The sequence below is a fragment of the Talpa europaea genome, assembly GCF_964194135.1.
Source record: "Talpa europaea genome assembly, chromosome: 10".
Lineage (NCBI taxonomy): Eukaryota > Metazoa > Chordata > Mammalia > Eulipotyphla > Talpidae > Talpa > Talpa europaea.
In genome coordinates, this window is record NC_140077.1 from 29,394,205 (window position 1) to 29,406,891 (window position 12,687).

A 12,687-nucleotide genomic window follows, 5' to 3' on the forward strand; every position below is an offset into this window, starting at 1 on the left:
ACCTGGGGCCTTGATGGGATATTTGCTTCTCAATTTTCCACCTGGGTGTGTGACTGAATTAACCAAATAAACCAATTGCTTCAGCATGGATGGCCACAGCCAGAGTCATAAAAACAAAGTCATCTAGCTGCATGCTATCAGAAGGAGAGGCGCTGCAAGGTATTCCCCAGTGTGAAATCTGCTCTACTGGTGGAGTCAGAAGTTCCCAGAGTGAACTGGGGCTGGGTCTTGGGTTGAGTCTTTCCTTCACCTGGGGGCTGTTTAAGGCACCAGGCAATAAGGGTAATTTACTAAATGGCACCCCAGTGGCACCCAACAGTTAGATGGCTTCCCAAAGGGAGTAATTTATGAACTGGAGGAAGTCTGGCCCATCTTCTCTGTCGATTTTCCCCACATCCTTAATTACTGTCAGTATTGCTTGACTGGTCTGATTTTCTCCCCACAGCCTGGCCACGCACAATTACCCAGCAGTGGGTGTTTCGAAGACTGCCATCAACTGGAGTTTTAGTTATGCACCTAATGTTTCGAATTCATAGCGCCAAGATTTTGTAATCTTGGATCACAAACCAAGGAAACGTACTTCTGAAGATATTTCAAGCCATAAGAGTTCATTTCTGGTTGGGGAAAAAAAAGCCAGGCACCACACCCCAAATTAATTTTGTTAGTTAATTCTAGGGAGAAAATAGAATGCATTACTGGGCATGTTCAGGACAGGGTTAGCTTTAAACCCACAGGTTCCTGGCCCTGTGTACCCAGGACTTCAGAGATGACACTGGCTATTTTAATGGGGCAGAACAAACCATTAGTCTTGCTAATAGAATCATCTCATTGTCAGATAAATTTGCCATGCAACAGCCGAAGGCCATAAAGCCGTTCCAAAGCATTTTTTTGCCCATGGATGGTTTCCTGAAGAATTTATGTTGTGTTCTGCCCTCGTTTATTCATGTCTGCAAGCTCACTGCCGTAATGAGAAAATCAAATTACTGAGTGGGCTTTTATCCTCAAACACAACTTTGTCAGCCCCTTTTATTGCCCATGTCCAGCCTTGCTCAGATGAGGAGGAGTTTTAGTAAATTAATGATGGGAAGGAGGGTTTTCTCGCCAAAATTGCTGCCTGCCTCTAATGGATTTCATTCTGTCTTTGTGTCACTGGTCCTACAACAGACTGCGGGAGCACTGGTGAGGAGGTGCTGGCTGGCAGCTCATCTCCTGCCACTGTTCCCATGACCCTTGACCCTTGACCATGACCCTGTGGCCTGTTTGGAGGACTCTATCCACTCCAGGCTCTGGGCTGGGCTTCCCACCAACATCATTGAATCTAGTTGAGCTGGGACTTCACCCTAAGCTTGTCGGGTTTCATCAGAAGTCACCAGGGTGGACTACCATGTCCCAGGTGGTGAAAGGCAGTAAACACCATGGTTACAGCACTGGAGTGGGACCTTCCCATCCTGGCTCCGCCTCTGCCAGGTGAAGTCTGTAACTTCTCATTTACAAGATGGGGAAACCAGGCCTCTGAGAGCTTCTAGGTCATGTTGCCAAAGATCATGCAGCTTCTAAGAAGCAGAGCCAGAACTTGGCTGACTCCACTCAGTGGAGGCCTCTGGGATGATGGCCATGCTCTGGCTGTACCTGGCTGGTGGAGAGGACAAACTGGTTGCTTATCAGGTATGTTTCATCTGTGAACATTTCGGGTAGCTCCTTGCACACATCCCGGGCCAGCTCCCGAAGTCCCAGCAAATGGTTGTCAATGGCCATCCCTGTTATGGCCTGGGAAAGCGGGGAAACAAGAGGAAATGAGATGTGGGCTCCCACGTACCTCCTTCCTTCCTCTCTAGTCCACATACTAATGGCAATTCCAGTGGCCTTGGCTTGGTGCTTGCTGCTGCTGACATGTATAAGTGGCCACCTAGGACTGACCGCTGTCCACACACTCCTTGGGCAGTTGTGAATTTCAGCATGCACAGGATGAGTGCAGAACAGGTTGGGTTCTAGTGTGAGGACACCATTGTCAAAGGTTTAGAGTCTAAATCCCACCCCTTCCTGCAGTGTTGTCACTACTGACCTGCACCTGCAGAGCCACTCAGTGCTCTAGGTGAAGGGGTGGGCTGGCAGGTGACCCCAGTACCTTCTCAGGCAAGTGAGAAGGATGGATGCTGGGTCCTGGGACCAGTGGCTCCATGCAGAGGGCTGTCACTGGGCAGATTCTCCCCTGCACCAACACTTTATCCTCCAGCAGAAGCCCAAGGAACAAAGGATAAAGGGTCTGTTCCTGAATTTTGGCTATGATTTCATGGGCCCAGCATCAATTCAACTAAGCTGTTTTCATAATCTAAGAAATTATTTTGAGACCGGAAGCAAATAACTTGGCAGATGCTCAGCTGAAATTTTCAAGGGGAAAGCTTACTGAATGAAAAAAGGTTTTTTTCTTTTTATCACAAAGTAACTCATCAAAAGATCATAGTAGTGGGGATTCCAGAATTTCTGTGTAGGAGGAGCTCAGGGGTGGTGGTGTGGCAGCAAGTGGGGGCCAGTTCTCTCACATGCAGCTGCACGCATAGCACGCACAGTGGTTTTGCTTGGATTTCATGTTTATTTGGAGCAACTTTGGAGGCTGATGGAGACAATGGGATCACCTCTAGCCTATAGTGATAATCTCCAGGTCAACATCAGGGTACCTGTGAGTAACTGCTGGGGATTTCACAGTTACATAAGTTGGCCACTTAGCTGTGAAAACCCCACATGGCAGGAAACCTTCCATCTCAATGACCTTGGTTCAGATTTACAAGGCACCTTTTGGAATCTGACAGCTATTCTCTTTCGGTTGAGAATGAACGCATAAAGATGACTCAGAGACCGACCCTGGTCTCTCCAAATACACCTAATTATAGGCTGGAAAGACATGTTATACAACCACAGTTCACCTTAGATGCGCTCCATTAGGGAAGAACTATGAGCCTATCGATAAAGTAGAGTGCATTTCCAATTTCTGTGATGACTTTTGGTGAATTGCTGGTGTGTGTAGACCTACAGAAGCAACTGCTCTGTGCATCAACCACCCACCCCCGTTTTCATTGTCTCTGAATTCACTATAGCAACAGCGCTTGTTTTAACAGATTGTTTGGATTAAAGCCAGAAATAGTAATGAGTAAAAGGATGCATCATTCAGTCTTTTGTTTGTTCAGGGACTCTTATTGAGTGCCTACTGTGTGCCACAGGCTGCTATGTGCTGGAGCAGCCACAGAGAACAAAGAGGTCACAGACTCAGCCCTTATGAAGCCTTACATACAAATAAATTAGTGATCATAAATTGAGGTGAGTGTAATGAAGAAAAAGCATAATGATCTGTGGCAAAAGCATAATGATCTGTGACAGGAGGTCTAGACCATTTTTACTTCTCTGGAATTTTCTTTTTCCACTCCCACAACCAAATATACCTGCCAGATATCTGGAGGATTCTTCTTTCTCTTGTCTCTTACCCTTTACAGTCAACAGGGCATCAGATTTACTTATTAAGCTCTTTGTATCTCTCTTCTCCCCCTTCCTTCTTTGTTTTATTTGTTTTCATCAACTTGAAAATAGTCATCACAACAGAACCCTATGGCAATACTATGGAGGATATTGTTCTAAAATTTTATTAAAATTCTCAAATTATTATCAAAATTGTATATTTATATAGTTAAAAAACCCAAATAAGCTAAAGCCTTGTGGCACCTTTTAGCACTGATTCCCACTCTATTAAAGTAGCTAGTTGGAACTCTTAGCTATTTTTTTAATATTTACTTTTTAGACTGCAATTTCTGTATTTTTTCAGTTTTACCAATAATCTACTTGTCATAGACGATGAAATTTTGCTTCTTTTATCTCCCAGTTCCTTAAACACACTTCAACTCTCCCATCCTCCTAATAGCTTTATTTTAACTTTCTATTGTTTGATCATCATTCACTGTTTACATGTTATAACTATGCAAATATTCATAGATGAGTCCTGTTGTGTATTATGATTAGATTTCCTTTTGTATTTCATTTATTCCCTAGAATGAACAGTTTTTAAATTATTAAACTGTGGTTTTTCCACTTGCTTAGCTTTCTGTGTCTGTTACTAATTGATTTGTAAACCCTTAGCCAGAATACATTAAAATATATCAGATAAATTATCAGTTTCATATCTCCTTTCACTTCTTGCTCCCCTCTAGGCTGATTGTTTCCCAGGACTGTTGAACAATTTTTAACTTGAGATCTCTCTTTACTATCATCCTCTTTTTCTACTTCTTTCTTGTGTTGAATCTTCTAATTTCGGGGCCTTGTGACTTCCTTTTTTAGGTTTTATTTTCATACTCTAGAAGTCTACATCCTCTAATAACTTTACGAAAATGAGTACTTAATAAGTAAAAAATGTGAGACTTTTAATACATACATGTATGTGTATGTATGTATGCATGCATGCATGCATGTATGTCTTGATAATAGTCTAGCCGGGTATGAAATATATAGTAAAAATCATTTTCCCTCATACTTTTCAGACATTATTACACTATGTTTCACTTTTCAGTGGTGCCGCTGAGAAGACCATTTGCATTTTTTACTCCCGATCTTTGTATTAGATTTTTTTCTCTGAGAAATTTTAGGATCTTCTCTTTGTCCTTAGTGTTGTGAAATATCCTTGGTATGAGTATTTTCCATCCATTATGCAAGGTACATAATGGGTCCTTTCAAAATGGAAACTCGTGTCCTTCCATTTTTGGAAAATTTCTTGAATTATTTTGTTGTCAATCTTCCTTAACCACCCCACCCCTTAAAGTTTGGTCTGTATACCAGCACTCCCTGAATATTATGTAGATTCCTAATTAGAGTCACTTCTTTTTGGTAGACACCGCCCCCCACCCCCCCTTCAACCAGTCCTCCCTAGTTACCAGAGTAAACTTGGTGACCAGGAATCTCACCAATGAACTTTTCTGCAATTCTGTCCTTTGCAAGCTGCACATACTAAACTACTTTGCTTTTCCTCCAATGTGTTTTATTCATTCAAGACTTGACTTTGGATATGCTGTTCCCTTCTGGGCCTTTTCTTCCCTTAATGTCCAATTCACAAGCACCTCTTCATCCTTCAAGTCTCATTAAGTACTAGGTCTGGAAGTCTTCCTGGCCTTCCCGCACAGAGAAATGAATTTGCTCCCCTATGCTCACTGACTACTTCCCTGGGGGATCTTTTTACGGGATTGGATTTGTCATATATGGGCTGCTTCTCCCAACTACTTAGTAAATTCCTTAAGGATAGAACTTCATTTTTCTTTTTCCTAGCACCTTGTACCTAGCATGGCATAAAGCAGGAATACCCATTGACTACATGAGACTGTGCTTGGATTTCCCACAAACCAAACAAACACTGAAATATCTAGGTGACTTTAGGGACTTTGTAGCAAATTTAGAGAAAACACTACACTGGTTAATTCTATAATTCAGATATATGTTATACTTGCTTTCAAATATGGAGTGAAGTTCAGTTAGCTCCTATTTATAGATTGTATGTTCCTTAAAAGATTGTATCAGAATGATTTGCAATTAGTGTATTGATCACCAGCCCAAGTAATAGATTATTTTCTGTTGTTTGTATGCAAATGATGGCTTTGCAGTGCTAGCCAATGAATTATTTCCTTAAACCAGGGAAACATTTGCATTACGATTTTAATTTCACTATTAATTTTCAGCAAAGATCTTATTTATTCACAATTTAAAAAACACACAGATAGTAAGAAAGCAAAAACCAGTCTCAGGTAGGAATAGATACCACCTCACCTTCGAGTGTGCAAGGTATGTAAGCCAAGACCAAACATCATCACATTTGACTTTCCTTGTGTATGAAGTGCTGTGCATATTGGTGCTATTACTGTCATAAGTATTTCAAAGACCATTTGTTGTCTTCTTGTAAAGTATGTGCAAAAAACAGGAGTGTATGCTACCTAGGTCCCAAAAATCAGATAAAGGAGGCTAACAGGGCAGAGTGGCCTTGCCAAGTCCCTGGGCAGATGCGGTTGGTGGCCCAACTCTCACCCAGGATCTGTGGCTGGAGAGTTCAATTGCAGGCCTGGCTCTGGGCACAGGCCATAGACATGAGCTAAAGCAAGATATGGTGGCATATCACTCACCATGACTGTGTACTGGGTTTGGGCTCCAAGGGCATCCTTCAGGAGCTGCAGCTTTTCCGAATCCTGTGGACAGACGAGAGATAAGGCACGTGGGGCCTGAGGAGTCTACTCAGTGACAGAGTCAAGGAGCTGGTTGTCATGTTGCTGAGCAGACAGGCAGTCCATAGCCTCCTTGCTGGCCAACTCGAGATGTCTCTGATGGAGCAGCACTTACCGGCATGGTGGCCTTGTGGTCAGTGACAGCTTTCACAAAACTCAGAGCCTCTGGAGTTGCTGATCGAATGTTGTCCACCCGCCCCTCCTGGAATCGGCGGATGGAGGCACTCTCATAGGTGGGCACGAGTTTCCTGTGGAGCCTGCGTGTGGTGAAGGATGAATGGCAGATTCAGGGACTCATAAACACTGGAAGAAAAATAGCCTCAGCAGGCTTTATTTTTACAGTCTCGATTTTACTTGGCATAGTATTTCATTTTAATGTTAATGGAATTCTAGAGGAGATTTCCTGAAGATGAATGTCCGGGAGTCTCTAACATGAGGAGCTGTGTACATGTTCATACGCTGGTGATACTGCGCAGATATAAAATAAAGAAGTGGCTGGTAGCTCTTTAAAAAAAATCCCAATCTGGTGGGGAACCTAGACTTTTCTGCACAGCCCAATGAATATTTGATTAATAGCACAGAATGGAGTAATTGTGTAATTAATCATTCATACCCTGGAGGGAATCCCGTTTTATTTAAAACAATTCAAGTGTAACCTACAGATCAAGGCGGGGCTGGGGGCCCTGGGTGGTGGTGGGTACAGACTGCTGCATGGGTCCACCTGTCCAGGGGCAGCTGGGCGTGCATCAGACCATTGGCACTGTGTCTGTACCCCTCCTCCCTGGCGTCTGTGACAGGACCAACAACACATCTCCCCACCAGCCAGGGAAAGTCTCTTCCTTAGGATTGTAGGCTGAATGAGCATCCCTAGGCATACTTGGCTGGCACACACCTTCTCACTAGTTGGTCTCATCCCTGGTATTGGAGGTGGGAGGTAAGATAGAACTCAGAGAAGGACAGTAAGCCATGACCCTGCATCTCAGCCTCTTCAGGGTATGTATCTCTTGCCAGGGTGGGGGTAGAGGGGACTCTGGGAGAGGGGAGTCAAGTTTGATTCAACACAGTGCTTGGCACTGCATTGTTAGGCAAGCAGGTGAATATACTTCCCATTCACTTATGTCTCATTCCCCCAAAACCCTGGCAGGGAGCTCATTTCCTGTTTCTCTAGCACCCCTCCCCACCCCCCAAGGCAAAATTGAAGCTGAGCACAAAAGTCAATGCTGTCACAGGTGGGTCAATGATCACCCCCAAATTAGGTGGCTTCCATTTGAAATCTAGCAGCAGATGGGCCTCCCCGGTGGCGCAGTGGTTGAGCGCTGGGTTGCGAAGCTGCCCACAGCCTCTGCAGCGCCGGTACGATCCCCGGCTGCTCCCCGGCCACCAGAGGAGGATCCCACATGGCGCGCAGACCTCTCCTGCCACCCGCTGCTCCCCTCAGCAGTGTACTTCGGTCCTTCTGCCTGCTCTGCTCCCCGCTGTGGCTCTGGTGAATTCTCTCACCCTCCTACACTTCTGACTATACCCAGTGCTTGTGGAACTTCTGGCCACACCCATTTCTGGTCATATTCAGTGACAACCAAGATGACTAGAGGGTAGAAGAGGGAAGCTTTGTGCAGCCCCTCTCCACTTGGGGAGGCTTTGAAGTGCTAGCCAGGCAGTGTCCCCAGCCTGACCTCATGGCCTATTTCACCTACATGCCCGTATTAGAAAGGCATGGTCTGAAGTTCCAGGTGCCAGGTGCTGCCACAGCTGGATGCTGGTGTGCACTCGTGTCCAGGTGATAGACGCAGTCCTCACGTGGGGTGACAACAGTCTTCCCCTGTGACAGGACAGACGCTCTTTCCCATGAGCTATGGGCCCTTTGGGGACCCTGAAAGCTGGGATGCTATGTCCACATGGACGCTGCCTGATCGTAGTGGTGCCTCCTTGCCCAAGGTCACTTCATGACCCTCCTGGATGTTGAAAACCAAAAGTTGGTCCTGGTAGGCATAGCGCCATTTACTGCTCATGCCAATTTATAAGCTATTTCTTCTGGAATGCTGGATTCATCAGTATCCAGTCTGTTTAAGGAAAATCTATTTTGCATTTTAATCTTAGACTCTTATGAAAGACCAGGTGGACTGCTATCCTGCTTTCAACCCTTACTTCCCTCTTTGCCCCTTTCCTAGCTCAGCTGCTGCTGGAGAGATTTTTCTAAACCTCAGACATGACTGTGCCATCCTTGGCTAAAAATCCCATATTGTCTCTTCTCACGGCTCTGACTCAGTCCCTGGTGCTGACTTTCTGCCCAGGTGGACAAGATACCAGAGTCAAGCTTGGGGGAGACAGTTCAGGAAAAAAAGTCAATGAATCTATGAACACGGTGGTTCACATGAATAACACACGAGGTGTTGTCGTGGGGAACAGGGTGGTGAGAGGGCCCGGGGCAGCTGTTTTAAATAGGGAGGTCAGGGGAGGCTTCTGAGGGCTGAGCCCTGGGCTGAGCCTGAGTGGAAGGAACAGTGGTGGGGGGTGTAGGGTGGGGGTCAGAGGCAAGTCAGAGCAATGGCACGAGAGAGACTGGGTGGACAGCCCAGGTGAGGCCAGTGCACTGAAAGCCTCTTTCTAAGAATGGACTTTGTTCTAAGTAAGGAGGGAAGCCATCAGGAGGGTTCAATGTGGTAAGTGACCTCATCTGATTTGTATATTTCAAAGTTCACACTTCATGAAACCTGGATTAGCAGGCAGGAGTGGAAGCACAGACCCTTGGGGAAGGCGCTTCAATGCCAAACATGAGATGACAGAGGCCTGGGAGAGGCTGATGGCAGTGGGGATGGAGGGCAGAGGACGTGTTTGAGGGACATCTGGAGAACTGACTCGGGGCTGTGGGGGATGAGAGACAGAGATGAATCAAGGATGAGTTTGAAAGACTTGACCCAACACACAGCAGGGATGCTGGTTCCATATCAGGACCGGGGAGGGACAGGTTACAGCTACAGCCAGGTGGGCTAGTAAGATAAAGAGGAAGGGCAACCTCCTTGACCTGGGTGCCATTCCTGCCCTGTGAGCTTTGTGTCCCTGGGCCACCTCTCAGGCAGCTTCCTGACTGACATCCCTCATTTTCTGAGGTTGGATCATACTTTGAAAGCCAGGTCAGTTGCCACCTCCATACGTGCAGCCTGCCCTAGTCATCCTCATGTCCTCTAAGCCCACAAGAGGTTGTCCCTCCCTCTAGGATGCTTCTAGACTCTGGAGTCAGCAGTACCTTGTCAGCCAACCCACCTGGGCACAGATTCATTCTGTCTGCAGGCTGCGCTCACCTGTAGAAGGCCAGCTGTAGGGCCACCTGAATGAAGGCGTCGGGGCTACATTTCTGCTTCTTAATGAACGTCTTCCCGTAGTAGTCAAATTTATAAACAGTGAAGTCGAGATTCTTTACTATTCTGTGGAAGGAAAAGAAAAGACGCTTTTTGCATGCAAAAAGTGACAGAGAGCACGGGGGACCCTGCTTACTCTGAGCTGGACATGAGGCTTGGCCAGACAGGGTGGTGGCCCTACTCTAGGACTGGGGGAGGAAGGCCTGGTTGCTGGGAGGGACATGGAGCATGAGAGACATGTACATGGGCAAGGAGAACACTGCCCATGAGCACAATTCCTAGAAGCCTGTTGCAGACAGAAGGAGGCCTGAAAGAGACCATTCATTTGACTTGTTTAGAAAGGTGTGTCTGGAATCCTACAGATTCTTTTAGCATCCTGGCCATCCTGTCAGACCCAGAAAACCTCCTTCATCCAGGTAAAGCCCATTTCTCATGCAGTTACAAGCAATGTTTCCTCATTGGGACTCATCCCTGTTGCACTGTGGGAAGAAAGGCCTGGTCGGTGGCTGGTCACGGGCACCGCAGCAAGGACTCTTATTCCAGAAACTGTTGCTGCTGAGCCTCCCAAGACACACCCAGGTGTTTCTCCCAGAAATCATTATCAGTGTAACAGGAAGTCCGTTGTGAGATCCTTGAGCACTGGTTCCCACCCCCCTGCACTGACCAGTCTCCCTCATAATGAGTTTGGGGTCTGGGATGACTGCTCATAAGAATAGCATCTAGCAAGGTCCACACACTCTGCTACCAGCCATGTGTCAGCACCAAGCCCCAGCAGCAACCCTGATCCTCCACTAACACATTCCCTCAGGCCTGGATGCTCCCTGCCTGTCCTCCTTGAATTATTCCTTCTGCTTCATGAGAGCTCAGCACTCAAGGGGCCTGTGGAGGTTCTGGGGCAGGCCAATTCATCCCTCAGTCTGGCCTATTGATCCATTGTCCCTGAGCTCGTGGTCACTATGGCCACCTGAAAACCTCTTGCACAAGTTCTCTCCTCTCAGACCCTACCTGCTTCCATGGTAGCTCTGGAATCCTGAGGTTCCTCCAGCTACCCCACCCACAGACCTCCCCTTGCTCTCCTTATACTCCAGAAAGAGGGTCTGGGAACTTGGGATCACATGGGTGCGGGGTTGAACATGTACATGTCCACATGATTATGATGTAGGTAGAAGGCAAGGACTGCAAACAATTGTTAAAACAAGTTAGGATAATTGTAAATAATAATTATACATTTAACCCCAGTATTAAATGAAGTATTAGTAACTGTCCACCAGGTTTGAGTAGGATACTTATCTCTGCAGGAAATCAGTTAGCAAAATCATTTAATTACTTTACAGAACCAGTTTTTAATCCTGAGGATTGATTAATTCAATGAAAATTGTGTTCAATTTTTGGAGGCAATCCTTTAGGTGGGTTTTAAAGTTGACTTTCTGTTGTATAAGCAGTAAGAGGCATCTTTATGGAAAACAGGACCATGAGGATTTACAGTTAAATGCCAAACAACTCCATTCCTCAAATTCTAATTTATTTCCTGTTCAACTTAAAATAGCCAGAATGGTTACCATCCCCAGATCCCTCAAGAGTAGGAAGTGTACAAAATCAAGGGGAGATTTTAAGTGAGGCCAAATTCTTCCAGATCCTAAGAGAACAAGAGAGGAAAAAACTTATCTAAACTTTTCTTGAGACTTGCTTTTACAGACACAGTGGAGGCCAGAGGTTTATAGACTAATCTTAAGCCGAGGTCCAGGGCATGTTCTAGTTGGAGACACAAATGCAGAAGGGGGATAGGTTACCCAAAGGACAGGGGTGCACCAACAGAAATTCAAAACTCCAGAAAATCCTTTTCTGACTTTGTGAATGAACTTCCCTCTAACATAGCCAAGTCCACAGTTCTTTGTCTCAACCTGCTTTTCAGTCAAAAAATGTAACATCTTTGTTCTCAGTCCTGGTCCCCCAAATCTATAGAACCTCATCCACTTTCTCATTCAGGGAAGTAGATTTCAGTCTAATTCTTGTCTCCTTGTCAGTCGATTAATAATAAAGCTTTTTTTTTTTCTTGCTCAGAATCCTGGTGTCATAATCTGGCCTCTGAATAGCGTGGCCATTGCTCTGTAGGAAACGTACCTGGCCATGATGCCAGCATTGGCCCACCCAGGTGGGTCCACTCTTGCCCCTGGGTCCTGTTAGGGCCTGAACTGCTCCCCTGCCTTCAAAAGAGCTCCCCTGTCAGGTTGCAGTGTAAATTCAAGCATATTGAAATAGCTTGGATTCAAATGACCTATTCAAACCAGTTGTTTATTGCTCCCCCAAAACTCCCCCAAGGTGGGGTGATTTCCCCACCTTGACTCTGCTCAGTCAAGTGAAACCTGTGAAAAAAAAATAGCTACATGTTTTGCATTTTATGGAAATGATAGATACTTCAGCAAGGTTATTTCCCCCAGAATTATAACTCCCCTCTAGTTTGACTGCATTTCCATGAGGTGGTGGGGCAGAGGTGGGCTGTTTGGGGTTGGGGGAGTGAAGGCAGAGGGCCTGGAGTCTTTGGGACCTTCCAGGGTACCTCATCAGCCATGGTGGGAGCAGGCTCGAGATGACCCCTGGGTCATCACCCCAAATGAGACTCAGGCTTCTCCTTACTGTTGAAGTTTTTCTGCAGAGGAGGCTAAGAGGCCTTGAATTTCTGGGGAGCATTTCCACCTCAGCCTCCTGGGGGCTGGCAGCTCACTGACGGAGTCTGCTCGGACCAGCTTCTTGCTGCTCTTCATCCTGCAGATACAAAGAGGTGACCGTCTGAGGCCCTGTAAGCTGGAGTCTTTTCCCTTTGTAGTCATCTTAGCTGGTGGAGTTTTAGTGGGAATATGCTGCCCCTGTCAACCTATTGCACAGATGAGTAGACAGAGGCTCAGAAAGGCCACGCAAATTAGTAAGTGGCAGAGCCAACTTTCTATCCAGTCTCACCTGACCCCAAAGCTCAATATTTTTGTCACATTTTCCTGTATGACTACATTATAACACTCATATACTAAGACATAAATTGTAGCAAAATTGTGTTCCATCCACAAGGATTGAATTGGATTTCAATGACCCTAAAA

General features: G+C 45.9%; 1 protein-coding gene across 2 annotated transcripts in view; it reads right to left on the minus strand.

The window, feature by feature from the left end:
* Nucleotides 1-12,687, minus strand: part of CHAT (choline O-acetyltransferase) — a gene marked incomplete at both ends in the record, with an annotated part of 39,512 nt that overhangs the window by 338 nt on the left and 26,487 nt on the right. For both annotated transcript variants that reach the window (XM_084245877.1, XM_084245878.1), the window contains 5 exons: nt 1,630-1,767; nt 6,144-6,206; nt 6,358-6,499; nt 9,542-9,664; nt 12,233-12,361. In XM_084245877.1, coding sequence (XP_084102003.1) covers nt 1,630-1,767; nt 6,144-6,206; nt 6,358-6,499; nt 9,542-9,664; nt 12,233-12,361 — 595 coding nt within the window. The remainder of the gene's footprint in view (nt 1-1,629; nt 1,768-6,143; nt 6,207-6,357; nt 6,500-9,541; nt 9,665-12,232; nt 12,362-12,687) is intronic.